This window comes from Nicotiana attenuata, unplaced genomic scaffold, assembly GCF_001879085.1.
Source record: "Nicotiana attenuata strain UT unplaced genomic scaffold, NIATTr2, whole genome shotgun sequence".
In the NCBI taxonomy this organism is placed as follows: domain Eukaryota; kingdom Viridiplantae; phylum Streptophyta; class Magnoliopsida; order Solanales; family Solanaceae; genus Nicotiana; species Nicotiana attenuata.
The window spans coordinates 196,793-222,059 of record NW_017671582.1 but is presented as its reverse complement, the minus strand read 5'-3'; the positions used below and the strand labels follow the sequence as shown (position 1 = coordinate 222,059).

The 25,267-nt window shown below is 39.3% G+C and overlaps 2 protein-coding genes across 2 annotated transcripts; one reads left to right on the top strand and one right to left on the bottom strand.

Moving 5' to 3' along the window:
* Positions 1-8,545: 8,545 nt before the first annotated feature.
* On the bottom strand, positions 8,546-11,285 carry LOC109209110. The gene is made up of 7 exons (XM_019372288.1): positions 11,187-11,285; positions 10,006-10,276; positions 9,833-9,929; positions 9,683-9,747; positions 9,463-9,547; positions 9,242-9,377; positions 8,546-8,782 (listed from the first exon to the last, which is right to left on the bottom strand). Exons 1-7 carry the CDS (start codon positions 11,283-11,285, stop codon positions 8,546-8,548), a joined length of 990 nt encoding a protein of 329 aa, XP_019227833.1.
* A 663-nt stretch (positions 11,286-11,948) lies between these two features.
* On the top strand, positions 11,949-13,241 carry LOC109209109. Its single transcript, XM_019372287.1, has one exon. It carries the CDS (start codon positions 11,949-11,951, stop codon positions 13,239-13,241), a length of 1,293 nt encoding a protein of 430 aa, XP_019227832.1.
* Positions 13,242-25,267: the final 12,026 nt, after the last annotated feature.

Genomic DNA, 25,267 nt, shown 5'->3' with positions numbered 1-25,267 from the left:
GGTCCTGGTCCGCGAAGACAAAGGTACGCAATCTCCTATTTACTATATCAGCAAAACTTTATAGACGCCTAGACAAGGTACCCTCACCTTGAGAAACTGGCCCTGGCCCTAGTCGTAGCTTCACGCAAGCTTAGACCTTATTTCCAATGCCACCCCATAAACGTAATAACAACCTTCCCCCTGAGGGGTGTCCTACATAAGCCCGAGCTCTCAGGCAGACTCACCAAATGGGCAATAGAGCTCAGCGAGCATGATATAACTTACCAACCGCGAACTGCCATCAAGTCGCAGGTACTCGCTGATTTTGTCGCCGACTTCAGTGCAGAGATATTGCCAGAGGCGGAACAAGAAGCGCTTCGCGCTTCCGCATGTACCGACCTCTAGACTCTCTACACTGACGGCCTCGGGATCGGGACTGGGACTCGTCCTCGAAGTCCCTACGGGCGAAGTGATTCGCCAGTCCATAGGATGCCCCGAGATGACTAACAACGAGGCCGAGTATGAAGCTGTGATTGCAGGTTTGAAGTTAGCCCTTATATACGGTGCCCGGCAGCTCATCCTCCACTGCGACTCTCAACTCGTCGTAAATCAAGTAAAGGACTTTCCAGATCAAAGAGCAAAGGCTGCAGAAATATCAGTCCGAGATCCATAAGTTATTGCTAGAGTTCGACGAATGCCACCTCGATCAGATTCCTAGGGCACAAAACATTGAAGCATATGGCCTCGCCAAATTGGCTGCGGCCACCAAGAATATCAATAAAGGGAACGTGGTCACCCTCCTTCACTCGGCCTTAGACCATGTCGAGGTACTCTATCTGAATCTAACTTGGTACTGGCATAATCGCTTTATATCCTACTTACAGGACGGAACACTCTCGCAAGACAAAAAGGAAGCCAAGAAACTCCGGACACAAGCGGCTCGATACAGCCTAATACATCACGACCTCTACAAGAGAACATTCGGCGAACCCCTAGCCAAATGTCTGGGGCCGCACCAAACAAGGCAAGTACTGGAGGAAGTACACGAGGGTCACTGCGGAGCCCACACAAGGAACCACGCCCTCATCCGATGCCTCATCCGCGCTGGATACTATTGGCCCACTATGAAAAAAGAAGCAGCAGACTATGTCTGGAGATGCGAGCAGTGCCAGAAATACGCCCCTATGATACATCAAGCAGGTGAACTGCTCCATTCCGTCACTTCGCCATGGCCTTTCATAAAATGGGGAATGGACATAGTCGGCCCCCTTCCGGCAGGACGAGGAAAGGTACGTTTCCTTTTGGTTTTAACTGACTATTTCTCTAAGTGGGTGGAAGCAGGTGCGTACGCACAAATACGCGAACAGGAGGTCATCGCCTTTATATGGAAGAATGTTATATGCCGTTTCGGCATCCCCAAAGAAATCAGCTGCAACAACGGACCCCAGTTTGTCCGAAAAAAGACGACTGAGTTCTTCGAAAAATGGCATATCAAGCGGATACTCTACACACCATATCATCCCGCTGCCAACGGCCAAGCTGAATCCTCCAACAAAGTGGTATTGAACATATTTAAAAAGAAGCTCGAAGAAGCCAAAGGGCTATGGCCTGAATTATTACCTGAAGTATTATGGGCATATCGAACTACACCAAAGTCCAGCACGGGAGAAATGCCATATTCACTAGTCTACGGGACCGACGCAGTCATACCCGTCGAAGTTGGGGAGCCCAGCCTGAGATACTCCCATATAAGCGGAGCAGTTAACGATGAGAGTAGGTTGCAAGACCTAGATGAGGTCGAAGAAGGGAGAGATATGGCCCACATAAGAATGATAGCCCAGAAGCAGCAAGTAGAGAGGTATTACAACAAGAAGGCAAAGGTAAGTGTAGGCTTATAAAATTTATTAAAACTAAATCCATAAAATTATTTGGATTATATTTTAAATTCAAGATATATTGGTCCAAATAAATACATGGGCTAATATAATTAAATTAATTATATAAGTCCAATATATATGGATTAAAATCTATTGGGCTAGCCCATTTAATTGGGCTAAAGTGATGAGCCCACTTCATTAAGCCCAAGATGACATCTTCCCAGAGGCCCAGTTTGGTGCCACGTGTCAAATGACATGGCGCGCCAAGTCAAGCGGAAGAGCCAATAGGATCATGCCACGTGTCAAAATGACAAGGCATGCCCAGTCACACTAAAAGGCCAATAAAATCGCGCCACGTGTGCAAGTGACATGTTCTAGCCAATCAAATGCAGCCATGTCACACTTCAATTTGATTGGTCGGAAAGAATTTGTTCTTATCACAACTCTTCCCTTCCACAACTATAAATAGAGGTCTTCATAACTCAGAAAAGACACCAGAAGTTATAACAAGAAGCAAGAAAGAGCTCGTGGATCAAATGCTGCAAATTCCTCCACAAGTTTCAAGCTTCAAGTTCAAGTTGAAGAAATCAAGTTCAAGCTCAAGAACGAAGAACAAATCAAGGTCAAGTTCTAGCAATCAAGCTCAAGCTCAAGAACAAGATCATCGTTCGTGGCGACAACTACAAATTCAAGATCAAGCTCAAAGGCCCTTGAATTTATTTACAATTGGAAAGAAGAATCAGAGGGTTCATAGAGATTGTAACACTCAAATATTCGAAATAAAATACTACGATTGTTGCGATATTTTCGGTCTTGATTTTAATTTCTCAAACCAAATTTGTTGTCTACAGTAAGATCACTCAAAGTTGGCGACTACGTCCTCAAAGCCAAAACACTGGCATCAAAAGATCCAAACGAAGGAAAGCTGGGAACCAACTGGGACGGACCGTATAAAATCATAGCAGCCGCAAACAAAGGAGCGTTCCAACTGGAAATAATTGAGGGAAAACCGCTCCAAAACAACTAGAACGTCGCCCACCTCAAGTACTTCCACTTCTGAAAGGCGTCTCCTAAGTCGTACTCTTTCTCCCTTACCTGAATTTTTTCCCAATTGGGTTTTCTCGGGGATGCTTTTAATGAGGCGGCGAAGGGGATATCCTGTGGATCACAGCGCAGTTCATCACCTCGGCCCGTCGACACGGTCTCTAGGCCGAAATAATGAAGGGACTACACTAGTCATTCTCCATTGTATACATAGAAATCTCCATTGTACAAACAGAAATCTCCATTATATGAACGGAAGTCGAATCTCCATTGTACAAACAGAAATCTCCATTATATGAACGGAAGTCGAATCTCCATTGTACAAACAGAAATCTCCATTATACGAATGGAAGTCGAATCTCTATTAAATAAGCAACATTCTAATGGCGAAGGCCATCATCAGTTCGACCTCGTTCGAACCACGACGGATACTACTTCGACGACAGTCGAAGCAACATCCTAATGGCCAAGGCCATCATCAGTTCGACCTCGTTCGAACCACGATAGATACTACTTTGACGATAGTCGAAGCAACATCCTAATGGCCAAGGCCATCATCAGTTCGACCTCGTTCGAACCACGACGGATACTACTTCGACGACAGTCGAAGCAACATCCTAATGGCCAAGGCCATCATCAGTTCGGCCTCGTTCGAACCACGACGGATACTAGTTCGACAACAGTTGAAGCAACATCCTAATGGCCAAGGCCATCATCAGTTCGACCTCGTTCGAACAACGACGGATACTACTTAGACGACAGTCGAAGCAACGTCCTAATGGCCAAGGCCATCAGCTCGACCTCGTTCGAACCATGACGGATACTACTTCGATGACAGTCGAAGCAACATCCTAATGGCCAAGGCCATCATCCGTTCGACCTCGTTCAAACCACGACGGATACTACTTCAATGATAGTCGAAGCAACGTCCTAATGGCCAAGGCCATCAGTTCGACCTCGTTCAAACCACGACGGACACTACTTCGACGACAGTCAAAGCAACATCCTAATGGCCAAGGCCACCATCAGTTCGACCTCGTTCGAACCACGACAGATACTACTTCGACGACAGTCGAAGCAACATCCTAATGGCCAAGGCCCATTAGTTCGACCTCGTTCGAACCACCAACATCCTAATGGCCAAGGCCATCATTAGTTCGACCTCGTTCGAACCACGACGGATACTACTTCGACGATAGTCGAAGCAACATCCTAATGGCCAAGGCCATCATTAGTTCGACCTCATTCGAACCACGATAAAATCTTTTAACAGTAGTAAAAACAACCTCTGCGGAGACTAAGTGTCATAAAAAACCCAAAAAAGGGGGAAAAGTAGCAAATAGACGAAGCGACAAAAACAAGAGTTTATATTACAACAAAAATCATTTACATTCGTGCCTACGGACGGGCCTTAGTACAACCCACAGCCAAAAAATGCGAAAACAAAACAGACTAACTTAAACTACTCATTACCCCCTGCGGGATAAGCATCTTCATACCATGAATCTGAGTCAAGGCGGTTGACGTCCTAAGAAGTAACATCCTCCCCATCAGGAGAGTTAGGGTCATACCCACATGATTCGCAAGCGGTACGTGCCCCATCATGCGCTGCCCGAACCTCCACCTCCGTCGCCCGGCCCGCAGCGTGAAAAGCTCTATATAAATCAAGTCGAGCCTCTGCATAGACCCACATCTCATATGTGCTACGAGGTGAACCCCGACCAGATGGAGGACGAGATGAGGAGGGCGGAGAATGACAATATGCTTCTTCTGACCTCGGTGGGGCTACCTGCCTTTGTAACACAACCAATTTATCAGCGTTAACACTTAGCTCGCCCTTGAGTCTATCAACTTCTGCCATCTTGGCACCCAGCTCGGTGGTCAAACCAGCGACCTTCTGCTGCAGGTCCGCATTCTCCGCAGTCACCCCTCGACTCAACTCGAGTTCATCCTCCTTCGCCCTAAGGAGGGCCTCCAACTCGCTGCTACGAGCAACGGCCCTCACAAGCTCCCCATCCGTCTCCTCCAGCTTCGCCCCCCTACGTTCCAACTGGGCTTCCCTCTGCTTAATCCCCTCGCAGAACACTTGGAACTCAGGGTCCTGTTGGTAGAGGTCGGCCATCGCTCGGTGCTTAGTGCGATACTTTCGACACTTCGTCAACATCTTCCTATAGAGGTCCGTCCTCTTCCGCTCATGACGATCTCTCTCCACCTCCAGGACGAGGGTCTAAAAAAAATAGAACTTAAGCACATTTCCATGACGGTCCTACAATACGCAAAAAAAGGGGGGTGAGGAAACCTACCTGTAAGGCCATGCCGGCGACCTTCCGAGACAACTCCATATCATTCATCGTTTTGAGCGTCTCACTCTCAGGAGCGGCACATAAAAGGGTAAGGGTCGATGCGACCTTCTCACTATTTAACAGCAAGTTGTAGTCTCCCGGGATCACTATGCGACGGTCAGACCCCTCCGTCGTCATCTCCACATGGGTATAATGATCCAAAATTCGTTTACGTCCTCCGGGGCAACGTCGGAACCCGACTCATCAGCTTCCACGCCAGGCCTTCCGACGTTAGTTGATGAGCCCCCTTCGGCGGGACATACCAAACTAGCTCCAGGGGCGGCCCTCCTCTCCTGGGCTGACCTCCCCGATAGAATGGCATCAGCCATGAACACTGGCCTTGGCATCGTCCGGGGTGCCCACTTCCGTCAGCTTCAGTGGCCACCCCCTTTCCCATCTCTAGTCTCCTCCTTTTTCTTTCCGACGGCTCTTCACTATTGGAAGATTCGTCGACAGGTTGCGGGGCCGGTGCCAGCGAGGTCGGCTCCCCCATAGCCGCAGTTGTGAACGTGGCCCCCTGTTGAGAAGTTAGAAGATGACCCTCTCGGACAGACTCGCATAATATATCCTAAGCGTCCGAGGCGACGTTGGGTCGCATGAAAGTAGAGACTGGCGCTTTCCTCCTAGAAGCACCTCGACCTGTTGTCATAAAATCATACAGGTAAGCAAGGTCGTACACCCGACGAGAAAATAATCAGAAGTTTACCTGAGGAAACTTTAGGGCCGTAACGTCGCAGAAAGGCAGGCCAAGTTCGAGTCTCCTCCGCGTGAGGTAGCAGACCGGCGACCCAGTTCCTAAGACCGACAACGGGCTAGGGCGGACGAGCCATGGCTGCAATGCAAAAATTAGAGTTGCAGTAATAGCATGCAACGAAGAACCTAATAAACTACAACACTTACGTGTCCTGTTCCACCTCTCTGGAAATCCAGTGGGGTTAGAGACCACGTGCTCGGTCCTGATAAAGAAATACTTGCGCCAGAATCAACGGCTCGCCCGGCCGTCTGTTCCGACCACTAACCCCTTCGTACCACGGATTCTCAAATGCACCATGGTTCCTCTAAGGAAACCGGCTGTAAACAAATGCAAGAGATGATGAACAGAGACGTCACATTCGCCCAACTCGTACTTGGCCAGCAGCAGAAGCACTTTAAGCGTGTATGGCGTAAGTTGAGCCGGCAGATGTTATAGAATCTGCAGAACTCTTCTGCCAGGGGAAAAAGAGGAAGGTCGTGACCTATGAGAAATAGGTATTCGTAGAAGGCACAATACCCCGGCCTATGAACGTCAACGTAGTCTCCCCCCGCCAGGACCATCTCTACGTGGGCAGGGATACCGTATTTAGTGTGGAGGTCATCCAAGTGATTCTGTTGCGTCTTGGAAAGCTCTGGAATCGGAATAGTGGGGGAATCCTTATTGAAATCACACCGAGACAAAGAATGCCTCGGTAATAATGCTTCCACCGTAAGAGGACTGACGTCCCCCTCTACCTCCACCTCTCCGCCATCGGAGAAGGGTGGCGCGTTCAACGGAGCAGCCTCAGGAACTGTTTCGTTGGTACGGCAAGATTTAGGCGTGATCTTGTTCGGAGAAAGTCGTACACAGCAGAATAAAAAAGAAGAAGAACCCCTGATCAAGAGCGGAAGCGCAGGAATATGAAAATCAATAGAGGAGGGCTGGGAAATTCTCAAAAATGACCAAAGTTCTTCAACGAAATTGAACCCTTCCCCTATTTATAGGGTTGGGTGGCGCCAGAATCGAGGCGGCAGACTTCAAATCAGCACGGGAAACCAAGCGCCATAGCGCCAACCTTTTTGCCTCGAGAATACGCGTAATGATGACGCATATGAACGCTGACGTCACCTAGGGAGAGTGTTTTACCTCAACGCTCTGACAGATATGATTACCGTCTCCCACCGGTCACGTCGTAATATTTCATCAAGTCAAACTCTCCTTGACGGAAGCATTGATTCCGCCCATCGAGGACACATCTCGTTGCGACCCCGACGAGCGGAGAGACTAACTGTATGGGGTCGAATTTGATCGATCACGTCCCAAAGTCAACACGACCGACTACCGAATACCTACGAGTCGACATAAGGGGACGACCCAGGGGCAAAAAAGGAAACGACCCCGCATTATCGTCGGCTCTGTTATAGGATGTACTCTAGTTTTATCTTCCCGTTAATTAAGTAAGGATCCTCCATTATATAAAGGAGATCCGGGTCTTGTAATAGACAGATGAATTTTAATACACAAACTCATTCTCTCTCTCATCTTTATCTCTCTACTATTCTCTCACTCTCCTTCTCTATTAATGATACTAGTATCCGTACCCGCACGTTGCGCGGAGAGTAATAAATATATTTTTTCCTAAGAAAATATATCTTAGAAAAGATGATATATACAAAAAACATGGAAATGCTATTATTTTTTGGAACATGTTAATGTAATGGATATTCATATAATAAAGTAGTAAGGAAACATAATAAAAAAAAACACACAGTTATTTCCTTAAGTCCAGTAATGTTCTTTATAGCCACAATAAAGCAAGTCATGTATACCAGCTAGATTGCCACAAACAACGGTTTCTAATGCCTTAAAAATTCAAAAATACGACAAAGCCATAGTATTTTGAGATAGAAAAATCAGACTTCATAACATACAGTTAGGGGAAAATAATTACTCCCCATTTGCAGAACCTTGATATCCACAATGTACATACTCTAGTACAACAACTTTCCTAAGGTGCTTGGGGACATGACAATGGACATTTGGTTGATATTATATGCAGAGACACTCATATCGAGGTTGCATGTCAAAACACAAGAAATAGGAAAGAATTAAATATAAGAAACAAACAGATTCTTAAGATGTAGAGGATGTTGCAAAAAAACACCTTCTTTCACCTTTCAATCAGCTTGCGATCTACATAGTCTTGTTCCAAATAGAACTCATATGAATCATGACTTATTTAACTGATATCTAATTATGCTATTTATTTTGTATGTAGTATTTTTGTCCTTCCTTTGTATAAAGAATTATAGGTTGTTCACATAGTAGTTAGTACATAAGTTAATCAAACATAGTTTTATAGCATAATATTCTTCAAACTTACTGGAAAGTTAACTTTTCAAATTGCAGATTCTCAAACTTCATTGGTATGTCCTCATTAAAGTTGCTGGGAGAATGAAAGCCTTGACAGAATGATATTCTGTCACACTTGGGTCCTTTTTGTTTTGCTTTCATCTCCTTTCTCTCTGGATCATATGGCTAATCTTGTCCAGCAAGGAGAACATCTTTGCTTAAGCGAGCTTGATGGCGAGCATAGTGGTTTCCATGACCCAAGTTTCCAATAACCCGAAACTCCCTTGGAGAGCTCGTCTTTGTATTTTGCCAACTTCTGCTGCCATTGATATTGATTTTCTCCAACTATTGTTGTTGCAGACTTCATAACGTTTCCAGCCATTGTTCCTGAAGAAAAATAAATGTACGTTTTTGACACTTCTTGCAGCTGACATACGACCATCCTTTTTCAAGTTCTAAATTTTCAATACTTGCGACAATCCAACAGGGACCTTCCTGTTTAATAAAATGATGATACTTTAAATAGTGAGGTTGAGAGAGAGCGTATGCAAATCATGAATGATATAAATTAGGCATACTTTATATTAGAAAAATTATGGTTGTCATCCATTAGTAACCAATATGTCATATGAGAGGTGAACATATAAAGAAAAAGCATTAGCCCCCGACGATTTCAGTGAATAAACAGAGCTGTCATATCCTCCATCCAATATTATACCAAATTACATTAGTTAAACTCTACATATTTATGCAAATGGAGTATGTGTCATATAAAAACTTATCATATTCTAAATGTTTAATCACATTTTAATGCCATAAAATAGGAGAACAAAGGCTGAAAGATTAGAAGAAAACAAATAGAAAAGATGGTCTTTCGAAATTTCAAAGAAAGAAGATAAAAATAGTTAACTCACTTGCACGGACTCCACTAATTGGCCAATTGTTTTAACTTCAACAATGCTCTTCTCTATCTCATCCGAAACAGAATAACTTTGTTGAGAGATGATTTGAGTCAGCCTCTCAGAGTAACTATCCCGAACAGAAAGTAATCTATATTTATAAATGAGTAAAAGAGTTAGAACTATACTTGAAAAAATAGATATGAGTGTAGATACATGGAAAAAATATATTAAACCGTGTTTTAAACTCGTCAGATTGAGGAAAAGTAGGATTAATCCACAACTTTGATGCATTCAAAGTATTGCGCACAGAATATGAATCTGCAAAAAAAAGTACGTGCAAGATGTAATAAATAACTTTCACAAAGTAATGTATAATTGAATAGCTACATTTTACCTTGAAATTTATGGGCTTTTATGAGCTGCATAACAACAATATAGGATGATTGTTAGAACTTAGCAAGTGAGGCAAAACATGATCAACAAATTCGCCCCAGAATGTAGTAGATAACTTGTTCCTCCTGTCAAATAGAAATAGTGATATAAATTTTAGCATATGTAATTATCAAATCTATCCTTAATCCATGGATGCCTGTTTATTCTTACTCATCATCTTCTAGTTCGATATCCATACACTTCCTGGAAATTTTACCTTTTTCTTGCGTGTGCACCTCACTAAAATTGATAATTTCTCCGATCACATCTAAAGAAAAAAAAGATGTTAAAATAAATAGCATTAAAGTTAATAATTAGATTATTAAGGTAAAAGTTATTATTACCGAATAATTCACTCTCGTTCACATCAACTTTATTTATCAATTGATGATATGGTCGCATATCAAAGATATTCATTGGAAAAAGTGGATCAATTATTTCGGCCACTGTTGTCCATTGAGTAAACGTCAGCCTCAATCTATGTTTTGTGGTGTTGAACCTCTCCTTGTTTTGGCAAACGATAAAGTTCGCCATAAGATGTAATCCAAGCTCATTAATTTGTGTTTTGAAAAGATGCAAAACTGACTTGCCAATAGAAGCATGTATCCGATCGCCCTACAAAGAAATTACATTAAATAACAGAGATTACAAATTTTTATAGTAATACTAATTTATATTAACTCTACTTTTCAACAGTAGAGTTGAACAAATTAATAAGTGATAGAAATAGAGCAAAAATTTCAGATTTGCAACTTTAACTGTTTTTGCTAATTCCAAACCATTTTTTTAAACCCTTTTGTTCCCTCTTTATATTTCTACAACTGTTTTGAGGACGATTCATTTGTTCACTATTTTCTTAAAACTGGGTTGCATTTCAAATACTACTTTTCAACAGTAGACTTGAAAGAATTAGCAAGTCAAAGACACATAGCAACAAATTCATATTTGCAACTAAAGAAACAGAGAACAAAAGGAATTAGTTTCTACTTTTTATAAAATATTTGAACAAATTTATATTAATACTACTTTTCAACAGTAAAGTTGAATAATACTACTTTTCAACTCCACATGGGAACTTAATTCATATTAATACTACTTTTCAACAGTAGAATAATACTACTTTTCAACAGTAGAAATAGAGCAGCGTAAGAAGCAGCGAACAAAAAAGTTAGTTTCTACTTTTCAACAATATATTTGAACGAATTTGTAAGTCAAAGATACAGAAAAATAGATTTAGATTTGCAAGTTTAAAAAGCAGAGAACAAAATGAATCAGTTTCTACTTTTCAACAATATATTTGAACGGATTTGTATCTTTTGCAACTTAAAAAACAGTTTCTAAATCCCAGTCTTTTCTTTTTCACGATAATATTGAAGTTGGGTTTTGGTGTGCTTTAATAGTTTACAACACAACATAAATAGGATTAGATCTGTCTACTGATTTTGAAAGAAAGAGCAAAACGAATTAGCAAGTTCAGAAAGAGAGAGCAAAACGAATTTGCAAGGCAACAACATATTTAAAATACCTTTTCATCTTGTAGAACCAATTCAATCGAGAATGTAGTGTCTGGATTAAAACGATCCGGTACTTCCCACAGACGGACAGCCGAACTTTCAACTTCCATTGCATCTTCGAAATTGTTATATCCTTGATGAAATCAATGTGAGTAGCCATCTTCTGCATAAGCCGTAAGTTTTCTAGAAATCTTGATAGCAGTAGGAAGATTAGTGAAGTACCGTGTATTAGTGGAAGAAATATAAATTTGCAGTTTTGAGCAGTTGTTACCCAGTATAGTGGATTTCAATCGTAACTTTCAATCGTGGTTTAGATAGTTGAGGACACTCTGATTATTGTGATTTTGCAGAGATAATATAGGGTAAGTGGAAAGTAAAAAGTTTTTAAACTAATATTTATGAAGTAACCGGTTTTCACATGTAAAATCATTTAATAATACTTAAAAAAATTAAAATATTCTGAAAGTTGTACTAAATTTTGTACGGCAGTTTTATTCCAAATAAAATTGTACGGCAGCTTTATAAAATTTTAGTTCCTAATTAGTTGGAGCAATGTGTTAGAGTGCCAAGTGACAGTTTGGGATGATGCCACTTGGCTTAACGGTAGGAGTTTTTCTTCTGCTTTTAATTATAGATAGAAGATTCTGACTATTAAAGGGATACTTAGATTCTTGATTCTATAAATACGGTTGGGAGGTTCCTGTGTCTTGCTCAAAGAATTCAATCATGGCTAGCTCTTCGTTGGTGGTCAGAACTGTGTTCCAAAGGAAATAATGAATGGGCTAATTAGTGAACTGATTGATGCCGACAATAGAAGTTGTGGTGGTCCTGTGGTGAGCAGATGTGTGGCTCCTTGGTTGATGCTACTGCCGGAGTTTAAGGAGGACAGCACCGTCTTCAAATTCTACAGACCGACAGAAGGGGATGTCATACAAGTACAACTTGAGCAGCAGGAAGACCAAGTGGTGATGCCTGATATTGATTCCGTTTGCTTGGGTTCATTATCCAAGGGATGGCTTGTTTGTATACAGCCTAAAGATTGTCTTCTCTTTATGTTTAACCTACTTTCTGGTAAGACTATCCAGCTTCCATCCATTGAAACTTTCCCCTGTGTTAACGGCGTTTTTCGGAACAGTGTCAGAGTCGAATGCTTTCTTAACCACAAATCCATTCCCTTAACCCCACAACGTATGTCTTCATACATTGTCGAAAAGATGATCCTTTCATCCCCTGATCCTATGGATGAGGACTGCATAGCGTTGGTTATTTATGGGTCCCTCCAGAGACTCGCATTCTGCAGGAGGCCTGCCATAGCTGAAGCCAATTCGTGGACTGCACTCGACGGTCCCTTATGTTTGTACACTCAAGTTGTGTTCCACAGTGGAAAGAAACTATTTTTTGCTCTCACCCAAGATAAGGAGCTTGAAGCTTGGGATCTCCACAATGATCCAACTAAGAGGTTTCTCATTCAGATTGAAGATATAGGTTGCAGTGATGATTGGCCCTGTTCTGCTGCGGATGATGCTGAGCTGGAGTGCAAGTCATTGTACTGTTGGGACGCTGATTACTTGGTATATGACCACCAAAGCCAGGAGCTTTTTATTGTTACACGCTACATAGCACATGGCATTGCCCAAGATGGGACTTTGGTATTGCCTGTAGACAATGTTGAGCGTGAATGTCCCTACAAGACTCAAACTTTTGATGTTTTCAAGCTTGATTTTATAGACCATGATCATGTGGAGCTTCAATACTTGCCTGGCAGCCTTGGCAATCGTGCATTCTTCATTGGTTCCAATCCCGGCTTTGCTTTGTCGACCACCATGTTCCCGGAATTGAGGCCCAATTCTATTTACTTTACAGATGATCTAACTTATGCTTACATATTTAGGAAGGAGCCTAATTGTGGAGGTCATGATTTGGGGATTTATGACTGTAAAGAAGGAAGCTTTTTATCCTGTTACTACCCTGTCGAAGTAGACAAGATACAAAGGATTCTACCAGCTCCTATTTGGTTCACCCCTGATGTTGATGCGACATGCTTGGCCTCCACTTTAGGTCTCTAAACTTATTGTGGATCATGTAGCATAGTGTAAGCAGCCTGATGTTTGCTTATTTTGTATTTCTTTTAAATTAAACTCTAGGTTTCTGTTTATGTAGCTCCAACATCTAACTTGATGTCCGAAGCAATTTGATTTCTAGCCAGTTTCTTACTTCTTTCTCCTTTTCTTGATTGTTTATCCTAAATTAACTTAGTCTGATGCTAAGAGTCAATTTGCAAGGTTCATGTATCTTTGGCATAGGTAACATCTATTACTGAATTGAAAAACCTCTCTTCATCAAATTATCTTGAGTTAAACAGGCACCATTTACATATATCCACCCAAAACAAGCTATGGAGCTCTTTCATTGTCCAGGTTAATAAAGATGGACCATGCTCTGTCCTGATGTATGATGTGAGATGTAATATGGTAACAATCTTTAAGAGAACCAAATTAAGTAGCATGTAAGTACAAGGAGAGATCTATCTCCTGGAGGAGAAGTTTACTCAACTTTTATTTCTTTACTCATAATGAAATGAGAGTCTGGAGCTTCCATTTTCTGTTAACTTTGTACAACAATCCCAATGTCTGAAGGAGCCAGACATAAGCCTGCCATTGTCCGCCTACCTGCAACACCTTTCCCCCCTGATCCAACCCGAAGCATGTAATCTAGAATGTCTTCGTTTACAAGCACACAGAGAGCTGTAAAAGCACATGCTGGAGTAGAGAGGACTTCTAGATTAGCATGGTTAGTTTCATGCACACATAGCCACCACACAAGCTACTTTAAATGCGCCTGCTGAGAGGATTTATGCACGTGTATGGGTTGTTTCAGCCTTTAAGGCAGAGAATATTTGAAGTTGTATAGCTGGTAATTTTGGTAAGGAAATGTCAAAATTTTTACTGTATTCAATGAAAGATTTGCTCTGTAATGCCTGATACTGTAGCTTGAGCATGTACATGATTAATCTTTGCTTTTGCTTTTCCATATTAGAAAATGCATTGTTTCGAAGGATAAAATGGAAAGGAGATGAAAGTCATCAAGGTCAAAACAACTTGTTTAGTTGTCTGACAATTTCCAATGCAGCAAGTAATTAAGGTGCTCTTTGAGCATGACAGGAATCTCCTAATTGGAAGTACCTTAACATCTTTGCCAATCCCTGCTTTCTTTTCAAATATTGCTCTCGTTATTTCTGAGCCTTCTCCAATTCCTATAGGAATGTGGATTTCCTAGGCAGTACCACTCTGCACATTTTCAAGTTAGGTGACCTTTACCCCAGAAGCTGAAGGATTCCTAGTGGCAGGATGATAACAATCGAAGCTGGTCGAAGTGTGAAGGGATCTCTCCAACCGAATTTCACTTATAGATGAACTGTAGTGTTGTGGTTTTCAGGTACTTAAGGTAACCATCTAATGAATGCAAACGAAATGTATGCACGCGTCTTACTTAGTAGGTCTCAGATCTTAGTTGCTTCATGGAATCCTTAATTATTGCACCATCTCATATGTTTATGACATTGACTGCTTATATAGTCTTGATTCTGATTAAGTGTCTAAACTCCTGTGCTATGAAAGAGAATGATCAGCTTTATACATTAAGAACGAAAGCATCTGCGATGACAGAGTCGCTTACAATAGCATCATTTAACAGAATTGGAGGCAGGTGTCGAGGCAAACGTATAATGGAGAATCTGTCATAGAAAGCTGCTACGAAAAATGAAGTTTTGTGTTACCTTTTGAGCGACCTATTCTAGGTGTTCAATGTGTTCATTCTTTGAGGTTTCCTCGTATTTGAATTTCTGGCAGAGAACTTGTTTGTATTCGTTGTGCTTCCCATATTTGCCTGGTGGTATTTCAATGCTTCTCATGCCCTTTCAATACCCGTCTATTTTGTGTACAAATACCTAGTTTGTCTCAAGGAAAAGCTGGTCTTATGTAAGATTAAACAACATTTTTCTGCTGCATTGTAATCATTCATGGTTGATATGGACCATGTTTCTGGATATTATTGGTGTTAACTAGGTGATTCAGCGAAGCTTCAAAGATGTACTTATTTGTTGGCGAGGACAAAGTATGAAGATCAGACTGAAGAAGATATGGAAATTAATACCATTATGCATTATCTGGACTGTATGGCTCAAAAGGAACAAAAGATGCTTTGAAGGAACAGAAGAGTTGAATGCTTTGTTAAGTTTAGATGATTTCAGAATATGTTTTGTCAGCTTAGAGGAGATTCTGTCATTAGCATTTCTGGTATCATGGACCTGCTGAAGTCTGTATAGCTGCTGTTTAAGCCTGGATCCCTTGTAAACTCTTTGGTACGTTCTTGGTACTATTTTTTTAAACTAAAGTAGTATACCTTATAAATAAATAAATAAATAAATAACAGCATTTTTTGATATCTTTTAAACAAGGGAAGGAAATATTTTCATTCAAAGATTTTGACCAAAACTCAAAGCCATCTAATAGAAGACCTTACATTCAATCCTAAGGAAAGTGCACCTGGTATCACTTCTCTTCTGAAGTCATCAGCCATGGTTGTTTTATATCAGAAGTTTTATCATGGCATTTCTATTAGCAACATAGATATCCATGCTGGGGAAATTTTCATGAGCAATTTCATTGAATTTTTCTGACTTCTGCACCTGATATTACACACTCAATCTTGTTCATACTTTTCTTAGTAGTGTGAAATGATATGATGAGATAAAAGGAGACTAAAGATGCTATCAAGGAATAGGAAGATATGAATGAAAAAGAAAAAGAAATACGCTGTTGTCTGGTTTGTCTTTGAACTCATAACTTAAATTATAGAATTCACTAGGAAAGTTCCAATTTCTGTATGCTTGAACAATTTTCTGCTTCAAACTGCAACAGTTGTGTCGGCTGTGTTGTTTTGGCGGGCTTTTAAGAGTTTTTGGAAATCCGTTTTACTAAGATGGTAACCACGAGGGACTAAAAACTCACCACTGGATACTCCTCTAGTATATACCAGCAAACGTCTTCTTATAGCATCAGCAGTTCCCTGGGAATTGAAGAAATCACAGAGAAGATAAGGTTCGATATACCTCTAGAAAATATCAGTATCACAAAGTTAACACTCTGATACTGATTTTTTCTCTCTTTTCACCTGAAACCAGCCCTCCCTTTCAGGACTCTGAAAAGCTGCAATGCTTCGACCGAATGCGTGATTGCCAAGGCCGGCACGAGAATAAGCTCTTGCTAGGTGCGGATTCTGTAAATTGAGTAAGTGCGTAAATCTTGGTTATATTTCTGTTAATGTAGTTGCTAACAACTTCACCATTGCATATAAGATGTAGTCAGCAAACCGGATCAACAATGTGTCAACCAGCATTAAAACTTCTAAATTACAACTTATGTCAAAATTCACGTGTCAAGACGTTTAGATTGGGAGAGAATTCTGTGCTAGGCCATTGGCCAAACTTTACGCGCCTCATATATGAGATACATGCGTAATATTTACAAGTGAGCACAAAAGAACCAATATATAAAGTTAGAGTCTATTTTGTTTGCTATCTTACCATGAATACTCCTCCTCAAGCTAGAATGTTGTCTACATACATACATATCGGTATGTATATTATTATTATAATGTATCCAATGTGCGTAGGCAACTTGTTACAACTGTAATTTACTGGGGGATTTATAAGAGTTTTCATAATAATATCAGCCGATTGATCATTGGAACTACCAGATGATGTTATGAAACATCATGGGTTCGTAACTTCTCTCGAACAAAGTGAGTTGATTTCAATGTGTTTAATTCTTATATAAAACTACATTGTGTGCTATATTCAGGGGTAACTAGTTATAACAAAAGACTTCCATAGAATGACGTTAGTGTACTCCTAACTCCTCTAGCAACTGCTTCTACCACAATAATTCATTGGTAGTCACGACTATAACTCCATTCTCTGCTTTGTTAGAATAGTTATGTAAATAGGAGTAAATAATCCTAATCCCATATGTATTAGGAGTAGGACATATTATCTTCTATATTATTATTTATTATTATTATAAAAGCATGAATACAATGTCGGTTTACAAAAATAACCTTATAATATTAAGCATAGTAACTCATAATAAAAAGACATAACTGGAATTAGATATTAACCTTATAATCCTATTAGTTTTAGGACATAATACTACACGTTAGGAATCCTATGTGATTACCTTTAGGAATCCTATTAGTATAATTACTTTCGGGATGTCTAATTCATGTAAAATTAAACAAGTAAATATCTTTAGTCATGTAATCTTATAACTTTTAGGATATACTTCTTAAAAATTCCTATTAGTAATTTAATTTTAAAACGTATTATAATGTCCTATTACTAATTTAATTTGAGAATGTATTATATTGTCCAAATCCATAATACACACATTAAAAAGAAAATTAAATATTATAATAGAGATGTTACGAACAAAATGTTCAATTGATATCTGGTTGGAAGAGTAAGAGATTGCGGTACTCTAATTTATTCAATTTTGTGGATAAATTGAAAGTAAATAAACTCCAGTCGTACTACAACTAACATTAACTTAACAATACAAAATTGGTAATATTGTTGTATTATAAAAGTTGATAACATCTATTAATTACACTTTATTACTTTAGCAGATGATTTGAGTTAGTTTCATATTTTTATAAATTGTGTTTGTTAAGTTATCAAGGACAATGAATAGCAACTAACAGTTTGAATTAATTAATTAACAGTTTGAATTATTATAAAAGCATGAATACAATGTAGGTCTACAAAAATAACCTTATAATGTTAAGCATAATAACTCATAATAAAAGGACGCAACCGGCATTCTAAATATTAGCCTTATAATCTTATTACTCATAATAATCCTACATGATTGCCTTTATGAACCTTTTTAGTATAATTATTTTTGGGCTATCTAATTCATATAAAATCGAACAAGTAAATATAATTTGTCATGTAATCCTATTACTTTTAGGATATACTTCTTAAAAATTCATATTACTAATTTAATTTGAAAACGTATTATAATATCCTATTACTAAAATAATTTGAGAGTGTATTATATTGTCCAAACCCATTTAGAAAAAAGGAGAGCCTATATTATTATAAAAGCATAAATACAATATTAATATACCAAAATAGCCCTAAAATATTAGGCGGAATAACTCATAAGGAAATGACATAACTGCAATAACCTATTTTTTGGACTACAATACCTTCTATTCTAATTTTGAATATTTAAAATTAATAAAATTTTGTCTATTAAATTATTATTAAAAATATGTAGGAAGGTGTACTAAAATCAATTTCATAAGAATCCTTCGTATTATCAATACTTCACCACTCCATAATTTCCAATACCAAGAAAAAATAAAATTAATATTAAATGGATGCATGAAGAGTTGAAATTGAGAAAAAAAATATCTCCACGATAATATATTTTTTATATTATATTTGAACCAATTTCCTACTCAAATAATATATTTTTTTTATCAATTTTTTGTGTAATATTAAGAAATACCCAATTATTAAACAATAACTAAGAAAATATTTAAGAATATAAATGTGTGAGAAAGAAAAAAAATAGTTGGTAAGAGTCAATACCACTAATGATTCTACAAATATAAAAGTGAAATGCCATATCAATCTTTTACTCATTGAAAATAAAATTTATGGCGGATAAAATTATAATTAAGATTAAATATTCAAAACAAGAGATGAACTAATATTAAGATCTGAATCAACATAGAATAAATTATTTTTTATGTTAAAACTAAATAACTAAATATTTTAATTAATTATTTAGCAAGAGAATTCAAATCAATTATTTATTATATTCATCATATGAGTAAAATTCTTATCCAAGTTAAAAAAAAAGTCTTAGGATACATAAATTTATTCCATAAAAAGAGCGTTAAAACACAAAGTAAAATTGTTAGTATATTATTAAGAATTAAAATACTATACAAGTGTCTTGGGAAGCACAATCAAAGCCAAATCCTAATCAAGAACAAACTTTCAAGACTATATTATAAAGAGTCGACTCTGGTAGAACGGGATTATTCTTTGTAGATGCCTTCGGCAGAATCAAAATAATATTTCTAGGTCATGAATTACTTGCAAATATCATATCAAGAGGCATGACACTATTAACAATAGTAGCAAGTGGTGTACCAACAACGATTTTATTGTGAGGCCACCCACTTTAGATTTGATATCCATCTTCAAAAAACTTAAATAACCATCATAAAATATATCAAAGTAGAGCAATTGTCCTAAATTTATAAGGAAAACAAAATTGATAATACGGGATGAATCACCTATGCCTAAGTGTCAAACAATCGAAATATTGCCCGTTGTTCTAGAGATATATTGGATATTAATAAACCGTTTGGTGGAAAACTAATGGTTTTGGAGGTGATTTCTGTCAAGTACTACCGGTAGTTCCAAAATCGACAAAAGCAGAGACTGTAAAAGCTAGCTTGTCAAAGGTATACTTTTGGCCTCAAATGAAAAAGATTCAACTGACAAGAAATATAAAGTAAGAACAGATCCAGTATTCAGTGACTTCTTGCTTCTTGTCGGAAACGAAGAAGAGCATCTAATAAAAGATGATTTGGTTCATCCTGAACATTTGGATATCAATCCAATGGTAATGGTGCATTTAATAAAAGAAATATTTCTATCATTAGATTAAAATGTAATTTATGCAAATCGCATGATAGAATTAAAAAGATATCTTAGCTAGCAAAATATGTTGATCAACTAAATAAAAGGTTGATTGCAAAATTTTATGGTAAAAACAAAATGTTTTTCTGTTTTTGAATCAGGAGAAAATGATACCAATAATTATTACCAAGAAAAATACTTAAATACTTTAATACCAGATGGCCTTCTACTATACATGTTTGTTGTCAAGTTTATTATTTCTTACATATGTTAGTGTCACAGTATATATAATAGACTAAGTTAAAATTGATCTTCCAGTGTATATAGGTTAATTTTGAAGAAAAATATGCATGCCATGCTACTGAAAAACTTAGATACGTCGAATAGCTTATGTAATAGCATAGATGGTATATAGAAGTTTTCACAATAACGTCATACATGCAAAAATTATGATATTGGTCAACGTGCTTATGAGTATATTCTTATCCCTGAATTCAACTTTCGTCTTCCGAAACTAAGGAATATCCTTTTAAATTTGTGTGAAAATAATTTTTAGTATGTTTATGCTTTCCAAATATAATTACAATAAATAAAGCACAAGGACAACATCCTAAATATTGGACTACATTTGCCGCAATATGTTTTCTTGCAAGAACAACTGTATGTTGCACTTTCAAGAGGGATATCAAGATCGACAACAAGAGTTTTGGTTAAGGCAGAGCAACCAAAGCATTAGGAGGAAACATACACAAAAAAATTTTATCCACAAATTAAAGAAGTGTTCGTTAAGATAACATCACATTAAATACTTTAATATAATACATAATTATCTAACTAACATAACAAAATTGATCATTTATGTAAGTTTTGATGATGTCATTTTCTTTTAAATTCATGTATTATGCTAATGTAATAATATTTTTTGGCATTTAGATGATTGTTGCATTATTATTCATAAAATTCACTCACTAATTAAATTTTTTTGTTCCTTCATATAAATAAATATTTAAATCAGTATGTGTCATTATTAACGTGCAACGCACGTTCATAGATACTAGTGTATATATATATATAGGGCTCATTGTATTGTGTTTAACATATGTCAATAATATCAACAATATTTTTTCCCGTGCTTTCTCACATGGTATCAGAGCCGTAGTGGTGAGATACATCCGGGAACTAAAATACAGAGCAGAAGTCAGCCGTGCCTCAATTTTCCGGCGACTGTTTCAAAGCCTTTTACGTTATCTCTCTCCCCGTCAGTGTTGTGCAAAATCCAACACCACCACAAGATCCGTCATCGTCCGGCGACCAAACCCCACTGAACATCTCCGGCAGAACCCTCCACACTCGCGCTCACGCGCCGTCAGAAGCTAGGGTTCTGGCGAGCGCGTGAACCCACGCGCCGGCGAGAACGGCCACTTTCGGTCATTTTTTGGCGACGGTTCTTGAGAACAGTTGGTTCGGCTGCTAATTCCGACCCTACCCATCCTGTTTTCGTTTGATTCCGACCACTTTGAGTTTTTCCGGCGAATCCGGCAGCTACAGTAACTTTCCGGCAAAAAAAATAAAAAAAGAAAAATTGTGTTTCCTTCATCTGTTTCAGCAAGTTGTCAGTTGATTCTTTTTGTTATTCGGTGATAATTCAACGATGTCTTTGGGAGTCGATGCTTTCGGGTCTAGAAACCCGAGTTCTGGCAGTTCCGGTGTTATGATTACGTCAGAACCTTTAATGGGAGGTTCAAACTACTAAGATTGGGCTTCGTCTGTCGAGTTGTGGTGTAAAGGTCAAGGAGTTCAAGATCATTAACAAAAAAGGCTAGCGAAGGTGATGAAAAGGCCAAAACACTGTGGGAGAAGGTCGATGCTCAGTTATGTAGTATCCTGTGGCGATCTATTGATTCCAAGTTGATGCCCTTGTTCCGTCCATTCCAGACATGTTATTTAGTTTGGGAAAAGGCTAGTAATTTATACACTAATGACATATCTCGTTTCTATGATGTAATATCGCGAATGACAAGCTTGAAGAAACAGGAATTGGATATGTCTACTTACTTGGGACAAGTTCAGGCAGTCATGGAAGAATTTGAGACGTTGATGCTAGTTTCTGCTAGTATTGAAAAGCAACAAGAGCAACGATAGAAGATGTTTCTAGTTCTTACACTCGCTGGACTCCCTAATGACCTTGATTCAGTACGTGACCAGATTTTGGCTAGTCCGACCGTCCCCACAGTTGATGAATTATTCTCTCGATTACTTCGCCTTGCTGCAGCACCCAGTCACCTAGTGAGCTCATCACAGACACTTGACTCATCTGTCCTCGTATCCCAGTCAGTGGACAATCGGGCATCTCATACTATGGAGAATAGACGAGGTGGAGGTCGTTTTGGAAGATCTAGACCCAAGTGCTCTTATTGTCATAAACTTGGACACGCTCGTGACGTGTGCTATTCTTTACATGGTCGCCCACCCAAGAATGCTTATGTTGCTCAGACTGACACTACAGGTAACCAGGGATTTTCTTTATTTGAAGGGGAGTATAATGAGTTCCTTCAGTATCGAGCAAGTAAGAAGACATCTCCACAAGTAGCCTCTGTTGCTCAGACTGATACTTCTGTTGCTGTTAATTCTTTTGCTTGTGTTTCCTAGTCTAGTACTCTTGGACAATGGGTTGTGGACTCAGCCGCTTCTGATCATATCTCTGGTAATAAATCACTTTTGTCAAATATTGCGTATTCGCAGTCTCTTCCCACTGTTACTTTAGCCAATGGGTCTCAAACCAAAGCAAAAGGAGTTGGACAAGCGAATCCCCTACCCTCTGTCACTCTAGATTCCATTCTCTATGTACCTGGCTGTCCTTTTAATCTTGCATCTGCTAGTCGTTTGACTCGTGCCCTCCATTGTGGTATATATTTTATTGATAATTCCTTTATTATGCAGGACCGCAGTACGGGGAAGACGATTGGAACAGGACTTGAATCAGAAGGCCTTTACTACCTTAACTCACTCAATTTCTCCAAGGCATGTCTAGTTACAGATCCTCCGGACCTAATTCACAAACGTTTAGGACATCCAAGCTTATCCAAGCTTCAGAAGATGGTTCCTAGTTTGTCTAGTTTATCTACATTAGAGTGTGAGTCATGTCAGCTCGGGAAACATACCCGAGCCTCCTTTCCTCGTAGTATTGAGAGTCATGCAGAGTCTATTTTTTCTTTAGTTCATTCTGATATATGGGATCCTAGTAGAGTCAGTTCAACCTTGGGATTTCGTTATTTTGTTAGTTTCATTGATGATCATTCAAGATGTACTTGGATTTTCTTAATGAAATATCGTTCTGAGTTGTTTTCTATATTCCAGAACTTTTGTGCTGAAATTAAAAATCAATTTGGTGTTTCTATTCGCACTTTTCGCAGTGATAATGCGTTAGAATATTTATCCTCTCAATTTGAGCAGTTTATGACTTCTCAAGGAATTATTCATCAGACCTCTTGTCCTTATACCCCTCAGCAAAATGGGGTTGCAGAGAGAAAGAATAGGCACATCATTGAGACTGCTTGCACACTTCTCATTGAATCTCATGTTCCGTTGCGTTTTTGGGGCGATGCAGTTCTCACAGCTTGTTATTTAGTTAATCGGATGCCTTTCTCTCCCATTCAGAATCAGATACCGTATGCAGTATTGTCTCCCCAATCACCCTTATACTCTGTTCCTCGTGTTTTTGGGAGCACTTGTTTCGTTCATAACTTAGCCCCTAGGAAAGATAAGTTAGCTCCTCGTTCTCTCAAGTGTGTCTTCCTTGGTTATTCTCGTGTTCAGAAGGGATATCGTTGTTACTCACCTGATCTTCGTAGGTACTTTACTGATCTTCGTAGGTACTTTATGTCCTCTGACGTCACATTTTTTGAGTCTAAACCTTTCTTTACCTCTTCTGACCATTCTGACCACCTTGATATATCTGAGGTCTTACCTATACTGACCTTTAAGGAGTCTACTATAGCTCCTCCTTCACCTTCCGCCACAGAAGTCTTACCCGAGTCTACTATAGCTCCTCCTTCACCTTCCGCTACAGAAGTCATACACATTCCAACCGCTGGGGAGTCTAGTGTGGCTCCTCCTAGACTCCCTGCCAGACAGGAACACCACTCTTGACATATCATCGTCGTCCGCACCCAGCATCAGGCCCAGCTGATTCACGTCCTGCACCTGACCCTGCTCCTACTGCGGACTTGTCTCTTCCTAGTACACCGATTGCACTTCGGAAAGGTATACGGACCACCCTTAATCCTAATCCCCATTATGTTGGTTTGAGTTATCATCGTTTGTCATCACCCTATTATGCTTTTCTATCTTCTTTGTCCTCTATTTTCATCCCTAAGTCTACAGTGAAGCATTGTCTCATCCAGGATGGCGACATGCTATGATTGACGAGATGTCTTTTTTACATACGAGTGGTACTTGGGAGCTCGTCCCTCTTCCTTCAGGTAAATCTACTGTTGGTTGTCGTTGGGTGTATGCAGTAAAGGTTGGTCCGGATGGTAAGGTTGATCGTCTTAAGGCTCGTCTTGTTGCCAAGGGATATACTCAGATATTTGGGCTCGATTACAGTGATACCTTCTCTCCCGTGGCTAAGATAACATCAGTCCGCCTTTTTCTATCCATGGCTGCTGTTCGCCATTGGCCCCTCCATCAGCTGGACATTAAGAATGCTTTTTTACACGGTGATCTTGAGGATGAAGTTTATGTGGAACAACCACCTGGGTTTGTTGCTCAGGGGGAGTCTCGTGGCCTTGTATGTCGCTTGCGCCGGTCACTTTATGGTCTAAAGCAGTCTCCTCGAGCCTGGTTTGGTAAGTTCAGCACAGTTATCCAGGAATTTGGCATGATTCGAAGTGAAGCTGATCACTCTGTATTCTATCGGCATTCTGCTTCGAGTCTCTGTATTTATCTGGTGGTCTATGTTGACGACATTGTTATTACCGGCAATGACCAGGATGGTATTACTAAATTGAAGCAACATCTCTTTCAACACTTTCAGACTAAGGATCTGGGCAAACTAAAGTATTTTATGGGTATTGAGGTCGCTCAGTCTAGCTCATGTATTGTGATATCACAACGAAATTATGCCTTAGATATTCTTGAGGAGACAAGAATGCAAGGTTGTAGACTTGTTGACACTCCGATGGATCCGAATTCTAAACTTCTGCCAGGACAGGAGGAGCCTCTTAGCGATCCTGCAAGATATAGACGGTTGGTTGGTAAATTAAATTACCTTGCAGTGACAAGACCTGACATTTCCTTTTCTGTGAGTGTTGTGAGTCAGTTTATGGATTCTCCGTGTGATAGTCATTGGGATGCAGTTGTTCGCATTCT